At 40.1% G+C, this 21695-nt stretch overlaps 1 protein-coding gene and 1 pseudogene across 1 annotated transcript in view; one reads left to right on the forward strand and one right to left on the reverse strand.

Moving 5' to 3' along the window:
* Positions 1-21695, forward strand: part of LOC139449468 (von Willebrand factor A domain-containing protein 3B-like) — a 521695-nt gene that overhangs the window by 352305 nt on the left and 147695 nt on the right. The window contains exons 23-25 of the mRNA XM_071230886.1: positions 11203-11330; positions 13314-13445; positions 20964-21067. Of these exons, the coding sequence (XP_071086987.1) occupies positions 11203-11330; positions 13314-13445; positions 20964-21067 (364 nt within the window). The remainder of the gene's footprint in view (positions 1-11202; positions 11331-13313; positions 13446-20963; positions 21068-21695) is intronic.
* LOC139450218 (uncharacterized) lies at positions 14520-16454 on the reverse strand (annotated as a pseudogene).

The raw sequence follows: 21695 nt of genomic DNA on the forward strand, positions 1-21695 counted from the left end.
AATAATCAGGGAAAATGTATTGCGTAAGAAACCCATGTGTATGACGAGGGATGATTGGAGGGCCTATAAGAAGTCAACGATTTGTCATGTTTGTAATAAATCACTCAATGGGGATTCCGTAAGAGATCATTGTCACATTTTGGGTAATTATCGGGGAGCCACGCATAACGAGTGTAACTTGAAACTAAAAATGAATTCTTAAACAATACCCATCCCTGTTGTGTTTCATAACCTTAAGGGATATGATTCTCATCTCATCATGCAAGCTATCTCAAGGACCGACGACGGCTTAACGTGCATTCCTAATAATATGGAAAAATATATATCATTCTCGTTGACTAAAACTATACATTACACGGACAAGGATGGGAAAGCTAGAATAAAGCAAAGTAATGGGCTTAGATTCATAGACTCCGTACAGTTTCTGTTATCAACCCTGGACAATTTCGCTAATGCGAACAATCCCAATGACTTTGCAATAACAAATCAATATACTGATCGGTTTACACAGCATTTGTTGCTAAGTAAAGGTGTATATCCTTACGAATATATGGATGATTGGTCTAGATTCGACGAAACTAAATTACCATCCCTTGAATCATTATATAGTAACTTAACAGAATCTAACATAACCAATGCTGATTATGAACATAAGGACCATGATAGTTATCCGCTAGCTCCAGAAAGATTAATGGTTAATAAAGATTGGATGTTGGAATATCAACACTCCTTGATGGGTAATATTAGGTTAGCTAACGTAGAAAACTTGTACCAAATTTGATGGATAAGACAAACTATACTAGCCACATAAAGAAACTGTGCACGGAGAAAATATAGATATAAGGGCACACCGTCCATATATGAAAGATAGGTTTGAACACAGCAATTATTGGAGACATTCAAACGCTCATGCACGTGCCATGCGTTAGACGTCATTGATGGGGGCCTATGGACGTGCAATGTGTTACTGCACGTGCATCCTGTGCAGCTGTACACAGCATGTGCAACTCAAAATTCGCTGTCACTTTGGAAAGCATGATCTATGGTAATTCAAAAATTCAAAACTTCTCAGGCGCAGACACAAGCATATCACAAGCAAATCATGCCAAGATTGACAGCTGCACAGCGTCATGAAGCCATTGGAATGATCCGAGCGGGAATGAGGCAACAACAGGTGGCAACACATTTCCAATGCCATCGTAACACGATATCGGCATTGGTGAGGCGTTATCAGAACACAAATGATGTTGCCGACCACCCCGTTCAGGACGTCCCCGAGTAACGACGCCAAGACAGGACAGATGGATTCGAGTTACACATCTCCGACACAGGTTCCAAATGGCAGTAACGACGTCCCAGACAATTCCTGGACTGCGCAATATCCATCCCAACACTGTCAGGAATCGTTTACGTCAGTACGGGTTTCGACCACGACGCCCTGCCATACGTCCCATCCTGACACACTGTCATCGAGTCAACCGTCTAAGATGGTGTCGAAATCATGTTCGCACGCAACTGTATTGTGGAGAGGAATCGTTTTGGAGGTGGCTCTGTGATGATTTTGGGTGGGATAACAGCACGGCACCGAACCCCTTTGGTGGTTGTTCAGGGCAATCTCACCGGTGTTGGCTACAGAGATCAGATTCTGAGGCCTGTGGTCATTCCTTTCCTGCAACGTCATGGCCCGGGATTGACATTTCAACAGGACAATGCTCGTCCTCACACAGCTAGGGTCGCAATGGATTTCCTTCACCATAACAATGTCATGTTACTGCCATGACCTGCAATTTCTCCAGATCTCTCCCCAATAGAGCATGTGTGGGATGAAATGGAGCGCCGTCTGCATCGTCTTCCGCGTCCTCCAAATAACGTCCGTGACTTGGCACAGGATTTGAGGAGGATATGGCAGGCCATTCCCCAGGCCTTCCATGCCCATTTGGTGGACTCCATGCGTCGCCGATGCACTGCTGTGATTCACGCACAGGGTGGTCATACCCGTTATTGACTTTTTGAATTTGTCATTTGACCCCCTACTCCATTTTGATCTTCTGACGTCATCGTAACAGATGTTGTTCAGGTCCCGTTGACATTTTCTTATGGTCCGATCATTCAGCTGCTACAGCGTCTGCATCATTTTGTTCTTGCTGTGTTGTAATTCAATCCAGAATATATTTTCTCCGTGCACAATTTCTTTATGTGGCTAGTATATATAGTTCACTACAGAAATATCCAGTTATATCTATAGTTAGTTATGAAACTAAAGAAAATATGCAGAGTTCTAAAGTTTGATCATAGCCTTTGGATAGAGCCCTATATAAGGCTGAACACAGATTTAAGAAAGATGGCTACCAGCAATTTCGAAAAGAATCTATATAAGCTCATGAATAACTCAGTATTTGGTAAAACTATGGAGAATCTAAGGAAGCATGTTGATGTTAAATTAGTCAAATCTAATGACGAGGAAAGACTCAGGAAACTTATAGCCAGTCCGGCTTTTAACAGAAGTAAGATATTTGATAACGACTTAGCCGCACTACATATGCAGAAGAGTAATATAAAATTCAACAGACCATTGTACGTTGGTATGAGTATTTTTGACTTGTCAAAACACTTAATGTATGACTTTTATTACAACGAACTTAAGAAGCAATACAGTGATAGGTGAGAGGTGTTATATACCGACACAGATTCTTTGTTGATGGAAATACAAACCGAGGATGTGTATAAAGATATGGCAGAAAAAATAGATGTGTACGACATGAGTGATTACCCAAAAGATAATCCACTGCACAGCGTAGTAAATAAAAAGGTGTTAGGTAAGATGAAGGATGAATGTGCTGGACCCCTATATTGGAGTATGGTGGATTAAGACCTAAGATGTATTCTATAAACAAGGCTGATAATGGGGAGATAAGAAAAACTAAAGGCGTTAAGAAGTATGTGGTAAAAAGCATATCAAACACGAACAGTATAAAGAAGCATTATTCAATGGTGGAACATGTAAACACGAGATGAACACTTAAAGAAGTGACACTCACAGGATATATGGATTAAGAATGAACAAGACGTCATTATCCCCCTAGATACAAAGAGATGGATTGATAAGGATGGTGTAACTACCTATGCTTATGGTTATGGTGGTAATACTGTATCGTTAGGAACTATGAACAACTCTTCTCGTACAAATGCCCTGCCCGGTCCATCTTTAAGATAATAAAGAATAGGCTCGCCTTCTCTGTAACCAACCGACTAATGTTATATATCTTAAGGGACCAAATCGGATCGGTTGCACGACGTTGGTCTCCTTCGAGTTCACCGGACTTTTTATGAATATCTTACGCTTACTCTATCCGGAAGTTTTTATTCTTTACCTCTCCGCGGTGCTGAAGATTTGGAAGTCACATATTTCATTTTAATCGCATCGGATGGTTTCTTCCCGATTAATCTCGTTACTTCATAATTTAGCGCTGATACAACAGCTGATAATCGTGTCACCCATTCGGTTGATCTTAATTGTTCCGATTTCATTTCAATCCCATACTGATATCCAAACAAACGTTCCGCTAATGTCCGGTTAAATCTTTCAACGATAGCTTGACTACTGTCTGCCTCTTTTTCACCATGCCTGATCGCGACAACGTGCTATGTTAACAGTTTAGTTACTGATCCCATAAACTCTCGACCAGGATCTACATGAAATAACTTGGGCCATTTTAGTTGTCCGCGTTTATATATGCGGCTCAGTGCATTAGGTACTTCTGTTGAATCTTTCGAGGTTAATGAAAGCGTATTTATACGTTTTGCGTCTTTCCTTATCATGGGGGAGAAACAAGAGGTCAGCCTGATGAACTTCATTCGTTGTAAAAATATCAAACTTCTTCCTCGGTATATAATGCAGTGCCGATAAGTATATTTGCCACATCGCTTTTTTCTTTAACCAACCTTGGCCACATCTTTATAGATACCTTAGCCGCAGCAGCTAATTTTTGTATTATTTTTGTATTGTGGGCTATAGTAAATTTTATCCATTATTAATTAATATTGATGTTTCTTTTAATACGAATCATGACGATCGTTTGTGCGCATCATCATTTTTGCATAAAAAATTCCCTTTGTAGTAGCAGTATAGGTGTATAAATCTGGCTCCAGTGGAAGTGGTCAAGAATCCCCATTACCTATAAAAATTTATATCATAGAAGCATTGATAGGTTCGAAAATGGCTCCAAGTGGTGATGAGCTAGAGCCCTTTTCATTACAGTCTGGTTTAGTCTCATGACGATCATTGAATCACATCATCTTTTTCACATAAAAAATTACCTCTATAGTAGCATTATAGGTATATAAATCTGGCTTCAGTGGAAGTGGTCCAGAATCCCCATTACATATACTACTCCTGGCGACTAAGCAACAATTGTTGTCACTAAGGCGAGGTTGTCATAAAAAAATCTAAAAGCATTACGCGGGCCTTCTCAGATGAGAGTGATCTCAGCCATCATTGATGTCTCTAGCCTCCTGGGTATCTCATTTTTGTATGTTTGGATGACTGTAACTCGAGGTCATGTGCATGATAAAGTTAAGTGCCTCCCTTCTAGCTAGCCTTTGTGTCACACTGGTATTTCAATGAATGTGATAATATGGTAATTCACTTTCATGTGATAGTAATGATTCAATACTCTACTTCCTAACTGGGAGTCTCCTTCCTTAGTGGCGGTCCTTCTAAATAACATCCAGAGCCTCCGGGAATGTCAGGGGATTGTCTGGGAGCTTCCGGGGAATGATACTGAATAACAACAATCCATTTAATTATGTTCTTGTAGTAATTATTATAAAGTGACATTAATGTGTGTATTTTATTTGTGATATTCATGTTTTTCTTTAGATCTGTCTCCCAATTGTTCACATACATAAAGTCATACAAGGTTATTTTTATTGCAAATTTAATCTCCTACTCAACATGGCTTCATACCGTTCCGATTCTTCTTGATAAATACTTGATTCTCACTGATACCATTATATTCACTCTTATTTCTGTACAACATTATTTCTTACAGGAAGTCTATTCTCCAAATTCATTCACTTTCTATTGGGTCTTATTTGATATATCTTATTTTTCATTCATTACTTAATTTTTGTAAGCTGGTCAGTATGGGCTTATCAAAGTACTATAAACCAGGAACTATCCATTTCCTATGTACCCTATTATAATTCATATCCATTTTCTTCAATTTTAAATTACACTTATTAATGAAGTATAAACAAGGCAATTGATCCTATTCTCCTAACGCAGGACCACCATTACTAAAGTGTTAACTTTTTTATTAAACTCACGGACATCCGATGAAATATCACAGACGTTTCCGGACAGTCCCAGACCTTCCTGGACGTTAAATAGTCGGACCCCTTAGTGGAGCTCAGATTCTTGGGCAGATGGTGTTATACACAGTGGCTGCCAGTGGCTCCTGATTACCATCACAAGATGCATGCACCCTGCTCAAGACCAAGGAGCGTCCTTTCCAATTTGGAATGAACGTTGGATTGCTTTGGAAAGATCGCTCATTCCAACCTTTCCAAAGCTTTGAAGGATCGATCTTTACGTAAAATCCAAAGTTGGATTGGCAACATTTCCAAACATATTTCCAACAAAGGAAATGTTTGGAATGGTTTGGAATTGTTTGGGAGTATGTTTAGAAGGAACAAGTTAAAATATGTTTTATTAGTAATTTGAACAATAAAAAGACTATGAATTATCTATTGAGTTTAAACTATATATAATAAATAATAAACTTATCTCAAACATTCACTACTTGTCTGTCTAGCGAGGGGCTTTTACAGTCGCATTCTCCCTAAGGTGAGAGAGAGACCCGCACTTGACTCGACAAGACAATAATAGGTCTCAAGATTAAGTATTCGGCTGGATGGCAGCTGCCATTTAATTATAAAACAGACAGTCGTCTAGACGGCTCACATGTAAGTGTGCCGACATGTGCCTAAGATCATAAAATGGACAATCTTTGGTAACATCTAATTTATTGTTGTCTCATGCCAGAGCTTTGAATAATTCTGTTCATTGAACAATTGGAATTCAGGAAGTTATCAATAATTGTTTTACTTAACATAACATAAGATAAGATAAGTTGTTTACAACATAATATTATCATGTCAGGACGTACTACAGTCAAACCATATATTTTAAAATCAATTTAATGACAGACTATGATTTCCAAGTCCCGATTATCAAATCAATGAGGTATCAGTTTCACCACATGTGCACAGACCGCCTATACTTATATATATATATTTTTCATAACTATTTTCCAGTTAAAGTCCTATCCTCTTATCAAATAATCTGTGAGAGTGATCATCATTAATGAAACTCATTCTCATCAAAGAATACAGAACAAATGAAGAATCAGATGCATACATTTATTGCCATGCTTCATTCATCACGAAGCAGATTTACATGCATCTGTGAATAGCACTAAAAACTGTGATAATGAATTTTACCATTGTCCATATTAACATAATAATATATACATATATATACAAAACAGTACATGCATTTAATAAATATTTACCATAATATGGATTTCCGAATATATAAACGACTTCAACGTTGATATTTCAGACAAAAACAAAGTCTCCTGTCTTTTAACGTTCAGGAGAAAAGGGTTTGCTTTCACAACTGAACATTTGTTTTCACCAAAGGACAATAAAATCAAGCCAAAAACACGAAAAATACATATATATGGTTAGCGACCGTCATTATACAGCGAGGGGGGAAATTCGTCTGTTCTAACTGCCTTCACAAAAACATTCCAGCCCTTAATTACAGAGGCAGCTGTGACGTAGTAGCATTACATTCGCTGCGTATGCAGCATATAAGATGTGTAATCTGTAAAGTAATATTACGGCTGAAATCTTACTTGCATGGTTGTTTTAATAGAAAACTTACCTTTTAAACACACAATTGTTCTTATATAATGTTTTTAGGTTTGGTTTATAAATACTAGAGAAGATTTTTTATACATATAAAACTGATCGAAAATACAGCTGAACAATAGAAAAATCAAAATAGGAGTTGTGAATAGTGACGAATTTTAATTACATCACTGTGTCAATAATTATTGACTGATTCCGTCAAACAACTGTCAAACTATTTATTGCCATGTACGTACATGTACACAGGAAGTCGGCGCTGTCTGAGGCTCCAGGTAAATAAACATCGTGGTTTTATGACGGGAGATCAGACGAAACCGTGAACCAGGGGCATGCGACGTAATTACACCTAAAGGTGGTAGAATCAGGGTATTGTCTCTTGAACTGGCTAATTGACAGTACATATAATTGGTAAATATATTCGTTTTGACACCCGTGTTTCATGCGCAGCCCGGCTCATAAGCAGAAAACAGACAAATGAGGCCCCGTGATCAGCGGAGCGTGAACAACACGGATGCCGCATTTTGGTCGTATCGAACAGGCAAGCTGCGATCTCGGAACTGCTCGCCCGATTGAATCCAATTGCAAGCGGAGACAAGATTACTTCCCTTACCCAAACATAATCGTTGCTCAGAAATGTTGAAATCTATCTTCAGTAAATCATGAAATTAATGCGAGCATGACATTTATGCGAAAAATGCTATCGTCAGTCCCTCTGATTATTTTAATATGTTTTATTTCATCATGATAAAAACGTTAGTCACTTATAAGGTTACCACGTTTAAAATGGAAACGATCGTTAACAAAAACAACAAAATGTATTCTCTCATCACTCAGCCTAACAGTGATATAACTGCAAATAAAACAATCAAGTGCGCTAAAGTATTACACATGGTGGGTGGAGGACCAGGGGCACTTTGAGTTTGACAGGTGTCATCAACTGGTCAAGTAGCATCACAGTTTGTATATTCACGTTGATTGGACAGTCTAGACTGGCGCCAACTAATCTTGACGGCGTCTTCAGAACAGATGAGAGCTTTATTTCTCCCAGGTTTAGGCTAACGTGGATAACGGAAAATTTTGTTTTAGTGATAGCACATTTTTAATTCAATCTAATATACTTTCCTTGATTGATTATATGACTGCGATCGTAGGTCCGAATGTATCTAAATATGCTCAATAAATACACAGGATTTATTGTTATACTATTAGGATCAATAGATACAATTGAGTTTTTATACCCTTGATCATAAAGTTAGTCACTACTTTTATTTTCACATGTTTGATTTGTATGATTTGGGTTATGATTAAATTGACAAAATAAGTAATCATTCCGTGTATATGTGTATTATATATTGTACCCCAATACGTAATTAAATTGTGTATAAATAAGGACACTAGGTTAATTACTGTAATTGATAATTTGATAAACATATTCACCTTTAGTTGCGTAATATGTCACAGAGGTAAAGCTAATTCATAACAACTAATTGTCCCATTTATTTGGCTTCTATCTTTTATATGAAACAGATGGTTACATCCCAATAGTGAGACACCTATTGTAAGACAGTGGAGTAGGTGGGATTAACAAACACAGCCAGTCTACCCACATAACAATGGTCACAGCCCATGATTAGCGGATTAATTAATAAGAGTAGGCCATTATTTCTGTTTGAATATTCTCAGGAAATAAATGAGTTAGGAGCTTGTAGGAGCTTACTCAAAAAGTTGAGATGCATGTTTTGATAAAACTTGCTTATTACACATATAAATTCCCCCTAGTCTGTGAACAATTCATGCACAATCATGGCAGGTTTGCCGCAGGTTGAGTTCATTAGCATTCAAAGAGGTACTCTCCAGGTCCTCTTTCAGGGATATCTCCACTACAAGAACAAACTGGTACTCATTGGCGATGTACCAATAAGACCTGCATTGGCAAATGTACAACAGTTGGAAATTTTGTTAGAAATTTCACTGTACACAACCACCCACCAGAAGACACCAGCAGAATCCAGTTCTTTGGCAGCTTAAGGAAGAGAGCAAGAGAAGAACCAACCACTCCTATGCCAGCCCTCTACAACGACGAGGTCTTGAGATATGATCCGGAGGCTGCAGCTATATTTCCCTCCTTCAGCTCAGTCGGCGTGTTTCGGGGTGTTTCTTCCAGTGGATCCGACGAGCTGCTGCCTTGCCTCTGCTGCCTCTTCAACAGGTTCAGGATGCATGGATTGACTCCATGAACCAGTCTCCCGATGTACCGAATGCTGACGAATTCAACGACTACATAGTCACAAACTGGGTGGATTATGAAGCCAGATTCCCTCTTTTGCAACAACCTGGTGCGTTTCCACAGTCGCCTCAATGCATCACTGAATCATCGTCATCCTAATCTCTACAGGTTCATCGAGATCATCAAGAAGATTGAGAAATCTGAGAAGACCAAGCTATCTCAGTTAGACCTAGGTGAAGCTCCACCAGCAAGAAAGCGTGTGTACAAGGAGATTGATGTGAACTGTGATGTGAACTGTGATATTAACTTTAACTGAACTCTAAGTGGCGAATATGTTAAAACAATGGATTTAAGGGATGAATGCATTAAAATGTTGAATGAAATAATGTAAAAGAGGGTATCAAGCATCTTGAGTCATTTCTTTTGTCTATAATAAGACAAGTCCATGTTCATGATAGGGGTTAATTACCTGATTATCATGTGCAAACAGGTATGACATTGTTGTTTTAAGGTGTTTCACAACTGGGCTGTCTTACTAATGGGAGGAGACCAAACAAATGCTATAACATGGGGTGATAAACTTCATTGGCAATAGACGTTGCATATAATTGTCCGCATGAACAGTCTACTCTGTTCCAGATATGTTTATTCATTTTGTCAGCATTTAAATCGTTGCATTCCTGGCTCAATGATTCATTTGACGAAATCTTGTTCCCTGTTTTGAAATACCGTCAGATAGGTTCAGACCAATTATAAAATTTCCAGCCCTATGTGTTGCGCATAATTCCGAGATAATTCGAAGTTCATATTCTTGTACAAACACTTATCAAAATTCATTTATACCTAGTACTTTTATGTACATATGTATATTAGTTCAAATTATTATAATGAGGCCCTCTAATGAGGCCCTCGAAACGGTCATTGTTCTACGACAACCGTAAGTTGGTATGGGAAAACAAAATATTTGTTTAATTGTTCAAAGTTCATAGTTAATGTCATATGATTATAGACAAGGAAGATAAGAAATTGAATAAAGAGTAGCCACTTTAAATGACAGAAATTCTTTTAGTTAAATTTGCTCATGATTTGGTCTTTTCGTGGTAAATAGTGCCATAATACTCTTAATTATTTACTTTCATGTCATTACTAATTTCACATAAGGTCAAAAGTTGTACAACGTTTAACAGATATGATTATGACATGTTGTATCCAAACATATCCAAACATATCGAAAACAAATCCAAACAAATCCAAGCTTGGAAATATGACCTTGACAAATTCCATTTGGAATGGTGGTATTTCCAAGTTTTTGATTGTTTGGAATGGATGATATTTTGTCCAGTGCTTGGCCTATGGTTTTGTTCAAACCTCTGGAAGGTACCAATTAAATAAGAACAGAGTTCCATTTGTTCGATCACTTTACTTGAGAGAACCAGCGTGAAATGACATTAACTAAACAAGTATTGAACAGGTTGAAACACGGGCGTGTTTATAATTATATCTGGTGCCTGTTCTGATTGCGCATGTGCACTGGTACAAGGGACCGTCTATTATACAGGAGCACTGTATAGTACAATGTTCTCTACCAATGTTTTAAGAGTTGTACTTGGAAGCGATAAGATGAAATAACTCGCAGATTGGTATTGCTGTTTTTGTATCATATAAATGGAATTAAAATACAATTCCTCTGGTTTCTTTGGCGCACACTGAACTTATTCGAAAGACATTTTGCATAGTTTAGACAGGAATGTGGCAACATGACACATAATATTAGAAGGTAGATTGAATTTTTCAAAAGTATTATTCTTCTAGAGACATGACACTTGGAACTCATATAAGCTTTTCCAATTTTCAAAAGAGACACCATATACCTTTAATCCTGTTTTGGCAAAAGGACTATGTATGTTATTGTCCACAAGATCTGTATTATTAAAGAAATGTGAAATTAACATTTAACGATGAAACTATGAAAGTTTTAACATTAATGAGAATTAGACTTTGCTCATTTCAACATATTCCAATTTGATTTTTCCCAGGTGTTGTCGTGGCCTGTCCCAACCCTCGCTATGCTAGAGTGAGGCGTTACTTTGATGAGAAGACCATGAAGATCAGTACAAAGTTTATCCTACCAACAAGAGGAGCTGTTAGTAATCCTCCTCTGAGGGTAGGTCTATAAATATATTCAACAACAAAAGTTCCTGTGACACCAATATTTTAGTGTATATTTCAAACAAGTAAAGTTTGGTTTTCAATATTGTAGTACATGTATGGAATCAAGTCACAAAAACGCAACTGCTACAGAAAAGCATGCATTCCATGCAAAAGTTGACTTTTATGCAAGTCCCATGCATTTCACTAACCAAGAATGGTTATAAAAACATGTGCGTTAACGGGATTCCATATGCATTGTTTAGCATCGTGCTGACAAAAACCACTCAGAAAAACAACAATATTACGCAATTATTCAACATTACAAAATGCCACACCTGTCTGAAAATGAGCGTCTGCGAGCCATTGGTATGCTTGAAGCAGGATCGAGTCAACGTGATGTTGCAACACAATTTAACGTCCACAGAAACACTATTTGGTATTTATGGCAATGTTGGCAACAGACGAATGCAGTCAGAGACCATCTTCGGAGTGGCAGGCCACGCGTAACCAATAATCGACAAGACAACTGGTTTCGAACAACACACCTATGAAATCAATTCCAGCCAGCAACAGTGACTGCAAGAGGCATCCCTGGCCTTCGACGAATATCTTCACAAACCGTACGTCGTCGCCTCAGATGTGCAGGGATTGTTGCCAGAAGACCCACCAGACGTCCCATTATGACACGAAATGACCGTCAAGCACGTCTACAGTGGTGCAGACAGTGTCTACGCTGGACGGCCATGCAGTGGGGACAAGTTCTATTCACTGACAAGTCTTGTTTTCACCTCAGCCACAACAGGGACGGATTCGAGTGTACTGACGTCAAGGTGAACGTTACATCAATCATTATGTCATGGGAGAAGAACGGTTCGGGGCGGCAGCGTTATGGTTTGGGTTGGGATTACAGCAAGACAGAGGCTCCGTTTGATAGTGGTAGAGGGAAATCTCAATGGACAGCACTGCCGCGATGAGATCATCGGCCCAGTTGTTCTACCGTTTTTGTGTTGTCATGGCCCCGGCATTACCTTTCAACATGACAACGCCCGGCCTCATATTGCTCGACTTGTTCAGGATTCTCTTCAACAAAACAATGTGAATGTCATACCCTGGCCAGCTCGCTCCCCTGATCTCTCACCAATCGAGCACATGTGGGATGAGATGGATCGGCGGCTTCGACGTCAACCACGTGTTCCACAGACACTCCAGGAACTTCAAAACATGCTCCAGCAGATATGGACAGATATCCCACAGGACTTTGTTCGACACCTGGTCCATTTCATGAGACGAAGATGTGTTGCTTGCTTGAGGTAGACTATTGATTTGTAAATTGACATTTTGGCATGTTCATGTTTTTATGAAAAAGTCATTATGGCAAATTAAACCATTTGAACACTTACAGGAGTCTTTTATCTGTTGCAAACCGAAATTGTTTCAGATTTGGTAATAAACATTACTTTGCATTAAATCTTATTCAGTGTCACAGGAACTTTTTTTGTTCAGTATAGGTTGCTTGAGGTACATTACATCACTCCAAACAGGATTTCCAATCACTAGGACTATAATCCATTTACATTTAAGACCTAATCATAACATAAAAAAGAGGAACAAATGTTATATTTCTTAGTAAAGTACAAATTCTGGTACTTTTCTTGGGTTGAGTGGGATATGAACCCACACTCTCAGAGTGAGGCACCAAACTGCCAGCACCCACTCAGCCACTGACAAGTGTAAATTGGCACAGCTCTCTTGACTATGAATACACAATGCCTGAATCCCGGATGGGACTCAACCCCCAAAGTACTAGAATTAATACTTTACTAAGAAAGTGTGGTCCCAAATATAACATTTTTGCATTTGACCACTATCTTTAAGGCATTTTGTATTCACAGAAAAAAAGGGTTCCATTTACCATGTATCATTTTCATAATAATGGTTAATTATGTGCAGTTTGGTTTGATTGTTAGATCATAAAGATGCTTATTCATTGTTGCAGGTTGGTGACTATGTGCTTGTGCGTGTGATTAACTTGACAAATGACACTGATTGTTACATACCGGGAATAATGCAGATACCATCTGGGAAGATTGCTTCATTCTACTCAGTGCTTGTTTACAACAGTCAGACAGTAAGTGTTGACCTACCAACGGACAGTAGTTTAGTGTAATTCTATGAATAAGAATTTCAAAGTTCTCAGAAGACCAGGCAAATTGTATTTCCTGTTTTAGATTAGGTTTTGTGTCAGTAGATATATGGTTTAATCCTTGAGAATTCACAATATGGTAAAGCCACACTTTTTTTTACTTACTTTACTGATCCGTCAACAGAAATGCTGTTAAAATGGATTTTTTCCTTCAGAATTTTGTTTTTATAATCCAAACTACCTACAGGTATTTTCCTGTAAAACATCTGTATAGAATTTTTTTTTACATGTGGCCTAAGAATGAAACTTGTCTTGTGTTTGTGCTTGTGCTTGTGTTTAGCATTTGGCGTTTCCTTTTATGGCTTTTATCATGCATGATAGGGGAACTTGAAACTAAGATAAGAGATGTTGTTTGGATGAAATGGTTGTGGATGTGGAGGTACTGGTGACTGCAGAAAATGCGCTTAACTCTTGTAAGCGAACCTCAATGTAGCCACCACTGCCCTGCAACAACCATTGCCAGGCAACCCATGTTGCTTACCAATACAGCAACCGTTGCCAAGCAACCCATGTTGCTATGCAGCTTATGGTGTCAGCCAAGTACCATTGCCAAATAATGAGCGAGGGCAACTAATGCTGCCAAGCTGACCATCTGCTGTAAAGCTGACATTAAGCCATTTGCCGTGAAGCAGAATGGATAAATTGTTTCCTGCTGTAAAGTGGGTAACCCTATCCTATATAATTTGGGATGTATGCCAAATGTAACTTGTAATACAGTCCACCAGCACCTGGCCACCAGCACCAAGGTGTTTCCCCACAACCACGACCATTCGCGCTCATGTACACCCACCATGTTACCCGTGTTGACCTGGGCATCTATCACCTTGGTCAGCTCCTCCCACCTCATGCTGCCCCTTGCCAACCAGAGACATCCCACCAGGATACCAAAGTTATTGTCCTGTAGGTGCTGCCTTGCCTGGGTCAGGAAGCTGGACCCCACCAACCATACTGAAAACACAAGTCAATGGGAAGAAAACTGTTCTTGCACGGTTGGGAAATTTAAATCATTGTATGTATATAGCTTTTATAATATTCTGACCCCCACCTATTAAAGTGATGTATCAAATCTGAACTCACTCCATTACAAGCTGCTGTGCCAATCCTGAAGGAATGCGAAGAGTCTGCTGCTGTGCAGATGCCGCTATGTGCCAGTGTAGTTTTTAGCACAGCCTGGAATTGATACCTGGTCAGGGGAGATTTATCAAAGTGTATGAAGGCTTGAGTCTGACCCTGCGATCGTAGTGTTAGGTATGTTTTAATTGAAACCACTGGACACAGATTGTGGTCAGGTATTGCAGAAATGGAAACAACAATACTTTGTGACAGCCTGTCTGTTTTCGAATGCCTTAGTGTGCCTGTTACTGTCTTAGTAGTGTCTTTGACTGCTAAGAAAGCGCACCCTGGCTGAGATTGTTTGGTTTGCACGAGTTCACTCACCCGAAAGAAACCAAAGAAGGCCAAGCAATATACTGCTTTGAACAATCTTACTTCATAGGTAGGAGAACAGACAAATTGCAGGTTGTTTACAATTACTTCGAACAGGTTTTCTGTTTTTCTGTGATCCTGTCTCTCTTGACACTTTTGCTTACCTGGTAATCATTCTAGTAATAACAAAGGGGCCGGTGTGATCTACCATGCTCTGTAGCCTATGGTACGTTGAAATACCAGCCATTATACCTCCAAATATGTCCGGATACATCTGGACACTGACAGTTGAGCTATGAAATATACCAGGTGAGTGATTGGAACTGGCCAGGCGTTTCCCAGGTTCTGTGATGCTCTGAAAGCTTGCAACGCTTGGGTTCTTGCCTGGTAAGTTGCTCACATGTTTGCCGCCAAGGATGGCAGAAGAAGCCGCTCTGCCTCAATTGTTAGCTCTGCCAGGGATAGTCTGGAAGTGGCGCGGATTGCAAGTTGGCTGCTGGAGCTGCATTGCGGAATCGTTCCCAGTGAAATATTGACAGGGAATCTGTGTCATTATATATCCTGCCTTGAACAAAATGTTGTATTTGAGGCACTGCAGCACTATAGCTGCCTAATCAGTGACATGATTCTAGGCGTCTTTGAAGATTGTTTATTGATGATTGACACTACAGCTTGGCTACCACAAAAGAAAAGTACTTTCCTGTTACAAAGGCTGTGCCCCACAGACAAACTGACAGCACAGTCGGAAACAGCTTCAGCAGTGTCATGTCACGAGCTCGAGTTGAGCAATCCCTCACCCACTCCGGAGCCAGAGACTGTTGCCCAGTTCCTGTTAAAGTATGCCTGTTATTGTGCTGGCTGCACATTGTCAGTTAACCGCTGCAGCTACGTATTGTCAGCCCACTTTTGATTCTGAAAAACTGACACGCCGTTAAATCCCCCAAAGAACCCTAGCCATGCAAACCTCTATGTCCTCTTGAACTCCCCGCGTGATGTGAACATGGTGTGCTTGATGACTTACCTTGGCATGGGCATCAATCAGTCTGTGGCCAAATGGTCTACCCACGGGTATTGCTGGGCTCATGAAGTTAATCTTACCAGCATATCATGTATGATCATGGTGATATTTACAATCTTTTCCTGGGGTATTCTGACCTGCATCCTGTCTGTGTCGGTTTCAAGACGTAGGAATGTTAAGCAAGACGCAGGACCTACTGTCTTCTCATGTGCCACTTGAATGCGCAGCTCCTTGAAAGTACAGAAGCATGTATCAAGCTTGTCACCACACTCTTCGTCCCTGCAATTCCACCTATGAGAAAATCATTGAGGTCATGCATTAGCTTGCCGGTTAGACAACTTTTGCTGAACACACCATTGCAAAAAGTTGATGATTTTTTCAAACACTAAGCATGATATTGATGTAAGGGAGGTAACTCTAAACCAGTTATTGTTTTGATCTTAACAAGTAAACATCGTTTGAGTTTACCGGCAACTTGAGTCTTCCTCCATTGTTAGCACCTAATACTGTGTCAGGGGCTGATATGGGAACTGCATGGGATATAGTTACATCATGCAAGGTGGAAAAACAGAAAATTCAAGAACATTGTTTCACTGTGGTAAAGAATTCAATGTAAACAGCTATAATTGGGATGGACTTATTCTCACAACTAGTACTGGATATGAAATTTAGTATGGGAATTGACATTCTGTATGATTCTGTATGAGTAATACTCATGCTTCAGTGTCTCACCAACAGTCAGTGTGTGTCATGTGAACGTGGAACATTCAGTTAAAGTGCCACCCAGAAGCATGAATATTGTACATGGAACTGTTTCATCCTCGGTCTCACCAGGTATAACAGGAGTGCTAGAGTCAGCAGGCATTTTTGGATGTGAACGTTTTGGAATAGGGTGTGGTCGAGTACTCAATACAGTGCGAAACAACAACAAAGTGCTACTTCACCTTACCAACCCCTACAATACCACAACTGAGTTAACTGCTGGATCGGTGGTTGCAACATTTTCACCCACTTCTGATGATTCACCTGTTACTGTAAGTCTTCAAATCAACAGCGACAAGGAGGCAAACAGAAGTATGAAGGTTGACGAGATGGCTCGAACATTGTCAAATAATTATCATGTAGCTGAAAATGATTAAAAGCGCATCTACAAGGTAATACAAGATAATGGCGACGTGTTTTCAATGGAAGGTGAAACAGGCAACACAACCCTTATTAAACATTCAATACCAACTGGAAATGCAGCACCTGTGTCTCATAAACCTTGTTGAGTGTCACATGATGCGTTGAAAAAGATTTCTGAGTTTGTGGATGACGGCTTACAACGGGGGATCATCATGCCAAGTAGAAGATACATTCATGAATTTGTTGACATTGTGAAGCCTCTGACAGATTTGACACAAAAAACCATTGTATTTAAGTGGACAAATGAATGTGAGTCATCTTTTGTGAACCTAAAAGAGAAACTGTTGTCAGCTCCTATTTTGGCCTATCCTGATTTTACCAAGAAGTTTGTGGTTCAGACTGATGCGAGTGATGTCGACTTAGGGGCCATCCTCACGCAAGATGGGAGGGTGGTAGAGTATGCGTCAAGAGCACTGACAGGAGTTGAAAAGAACTATTCCGCTACTGAGAAAGAGTGTCTTGCCATTGTGTGGGTGCTGGACAAATTTGCTGTTTACCTTGAGGGAAACCAGTTTACGGTTATAACAGACCACAAGCCACTGACTCAGTCTGAAGGAGCCAAGAGGTAAACTTGCAAGTTGGAGGGATGCTCTGGAGAATTTTGATTTTATGATCTAATGTAGACTAGGCAAGGATACACAAGTTCTGGATGCACTGTCATCTATCAGGGATAAAGTTCACTCTCTTAGTCTGTACTGGTATAATCTCCCGCCTAGCAGATGACGCTAATCCACATCCACCTCAGACCACTTATAAAGCTGATGTTGGGTCTGGAGATACCTTGTTTCGTCCTCATGTGCCTCCACCTCTCGTGGATAGCCAATGGGTTGTTGCCCCTCCATACACACACCTGGGCTATCGTCACTGCTAGCACATTCACCTCTGGGGTCTCCTTTGTTGCATGATGTATGGTAACACATACCAATGAAGCCTCCCCAGCAGACAATACCCCCACAAGGCCCTCATCCTAGGATAGAATTGCTTAAATCTTTGCCTAGGCCCTACGGGTCACTCTTCAGCTATAACCAACCCCAGGGTTCATCAACCTGTTACTCACAGAAGTTGCATGTCGTTACACGTCCGACTGGGGCACCATTTGAACAGACATGTACCCATGCGAATTCTATACCTGGGTACACTCCAACTGCTCAGCCTAGTCAATTCCTGAAATACTGGGAGCTCATGGAGCGCTTTTAAACAGCTCGCCAGGAAATAAACGAGTCTGCTGCAGCTTGGAGTTGTAGACTTCATGACTTGATCTCAAAGATCAAAGTCTCAGGAATGCTCTCACCAAATGCTGCCATGACCTTGCTTCGAAGCTGTTTGTGGATGGGGTTGGCCCAGGATGCTTTGAAGCAGGCAACTCGTCATCACTTTGACTCTGGTCTCGAGTACAGCAAACTGCTGCTTGCTGTACGTCGGGTGAGGAGGAACTGCTTACCCCTAAGGAGGCACATCAGTGTCCCGTTACCACTCCTGTACCATGTGGTCATGAGATGGAGGATGTGCTCTCTAGGCTTTAAGACTTTAAGTCTATCAGGGATAAAGTTCACTCTCTGGAGCTCAGGTCTGCTCAAGCCTCCTCTTACAAACCACCCACCAGGAGTCAAGGCCAACCTCCCTTCTAAGGTGCCGAGACAAATAAAACTTTAATAAAGCAGGTCGGTGCTAAACCCCCTCCCCCACAATCATCAGTCCTGTATTGATTGTGGAAGGCCAGGGCTTAAAAGGGGTCACCAGCATTGCCCTGATTTAAACTTCTAAGAGTCCCTGTTATGGAGTGAACTGAGGACTCTAACAAAAGCTCTCAACAAAAGGTGCCTTCCAATGTAGTTGGGAACCCAAACAATGCACATGTGAAGGCTGAGGAGCACGCCTGTGAAGGATTGAACCAGTATCTATCTCTGAAAGCTTCTACAGAGCCTACCTCCCTCACTTGACACTCAACCAAATCAGCTCATTACTGGAGGTGCATGGAGGTATGTTGAGGCTACTATTGCTATACCCCCTGACTTCATGGGTCAAGAAGTGGAGGTACTCACACTCATTCTTGTGGTGCCCACTACCGACTTCCCCTCTAAGGTACCTCTTATCCTGGGGACCAACCTGGAGCAGGCGGCGGCATTACGGATTGTTTCAATGTATGCCAACATGCCCTAAATAGTAGGCTGAGAAGAATGTTTTACCACGTATTTACTCATATAAATGTGAAAAGCTCATGTCCATTTACCTATGTTAAAAGTGCCTTGGCATTAGCCTGCTTGGCCAGCGAGAACTGCAGATTACCCGATAAATCCATCTCCATCTCAAATGCATCATAATCATCATGCGACTGTGCGCTTGACAACAATAAAGTCAAATCCACAAACTCACCTCTCCATACTTTCTCTTGTACAACTTGATGGACGTGAGCACTGAGCATCAAGAGAAGTTCAAAGAACCCCCTGTTCCAAGATTGGTTGACCTTGCACCTGACCCTGCGCGTGGTGTGATGTCACGGGAAACTCCCGAGTCTGCACTGCTGCAAGACAACACGTCCGGATTTCTAGCCACCACCGACGCCGTTACCCCCGAATTAAGTGTACTTTCCCCTTGCATGCCTGTTAAGTTCTGAGAAGTTTCCTTTAGCCATCCTCTTGCCCAGCATATCCAGGATGTTGCTGAGTTGGGTAGATATAGTTAGCATCAACGGAACAGGCGACACTACATGTTGGGGCTCTTTGATGTTGGCTCCTGTACCAACTCACGGAAGAACCCTTTGTATATCATCCGCATTACCTGCTTCAAGTAGCATAGGAGTGGCTATTTGCACATTTGGCAATGGGGGTCCGTTCAATGCAGGTCTAGCTGATCTCAATGTCTTATCGGTCGTGGCTGGACAGTTGGCTCCGTCCAGGGAATCTTTGCACTCCTGACGAATGAGGTGGCATTCCTAATAATAACCACCAGGGTCACCACCCTCAGTGAAAGGAGACACTCCACTGAGATGGTCAGCAAGAGTTAGTCGACAGCCTGAGAGACTGATAGATAGCATGTGATTTGAATTACTCAGGTGTTGAGTGTGTACATACAGTGAATTATTTGAGAAGTTTCAGATAGATTATTTTATTATGGCTAAGATAGTTACATCAAGTTAAACTCAAAAAGGTACTGAGAATTTGTGTTATTTTGTGAAATCTGAAAAAGAGAACATACAATTAAAGGAAGGAAGGGTGTTGTGTATTTGCTATGCAGGCATGTAGCAGTCTAGGGGAGGTAAATCGGTTTTGCTTCACTTGCTTCATGTGTGATTTATTCCATGTGCTAACTGGCAATCAGCGATATTGAATGTCAAGTTCTTGTAACCATTATTGATTGAATATATGAACCTACTGAGGGACATGGTTGTCTTTGTTGACATTTTAAACTGTTGTCTACACATCAAGTTCACTTGCAGTGCCATGGCACTATTTTATTTTATTTTTCGAAGCCAGATTGGGAAATGTGTAGTTAATTGGATGTTTGGTAACATCCTGACTTGTGTTATCAAAATGTATAAATAATTTCTAAATACCATTTCCTGGAGGAGTGTGCTATTCTGCAAACTGAAATGAATATTATGTTCATTACAATACAATTGTACAGAAAACCAAAACATTACTTGGTTTCCTTTACTCTTTGATATGTATACAGTTTGTTGTCATGAAAGCATGGTTGAAGAAAATCCATTGAAAAATTATCTATACTTTTTGTATAAATAATTCTATAAGATTCATAAATTGGTTACTGAGTCAGCCGAACAATATACATCTTGAACCTCTTATACACCTTTATAGATAGTGACTATGAGACGACACTTGGTGAAGATCAGCAAAGAAAGATTTGACTTCACTGTGGACCACATATGTCAAATGTTGCGTGAAGAAAATGGCATCTATTTGTAAGTATTCATCAAATGATGTTCACCTTAGACAGAAATGCTCCTAAAAGTCATCACTAATATGCCAGAGCTTACTTGATAATGACTGAAACAGTTCTTTCAGATGATACCTTGAACAAACATTGCAAGTTTGCTCAAATTTGATGGCCAACAATGTGTTCATGAGGCTTCGGTAACTATCAAATTGGTTTCCAGATTATAATTAAGACAAATTCAGTTTCTAAACAGGTCACATGTTTGCTAATATTCAGGAAGTCCAGCACCAATTCATGAGGGCCATAACACATATTAACATTTGCACAAAGTATTCCTGGTTATACTCGTGAAATCATGCATGTAATACACCTAGTAGTTTAGGTAATGGGGGTTCTGCCGCAACCCCACTGGAGCTAGATTTATATACCTATACTGTTACTACAGATGGAATTTTTTATGCAAAAATGATGATGCAATTCAACGATCGTCATGGATTGTATTAAAAGAATCATCAATATTAATTAATAATGAAAAAAATTTACTATAGCCCACGAGGATATTGGAAAGGTATAGGAGCAATACAAAAATTATCCACCGCAGCTAAGGTATCTACAAATGTGGCCAAGGATTGGTTAAAGAAACAAGCGATGTG

The sequence above is a fragment of the Haliotis cracherodii genome, unplaced genomic scaffold, assembly GCF_022045235.1.
Source record: "Haliotis cracherodii isolate W230 unplaced genomic scaffold, xgHalCrac1.p SCAF_8, whole genome shotgun sequence".
Classification (NCBI taxonomy): Eukaryota; Metazoa; Mollusca; class Gastropoda; order Lepetellida; family Haliotidae; genus Haliotis; species Haliotis cracherodii.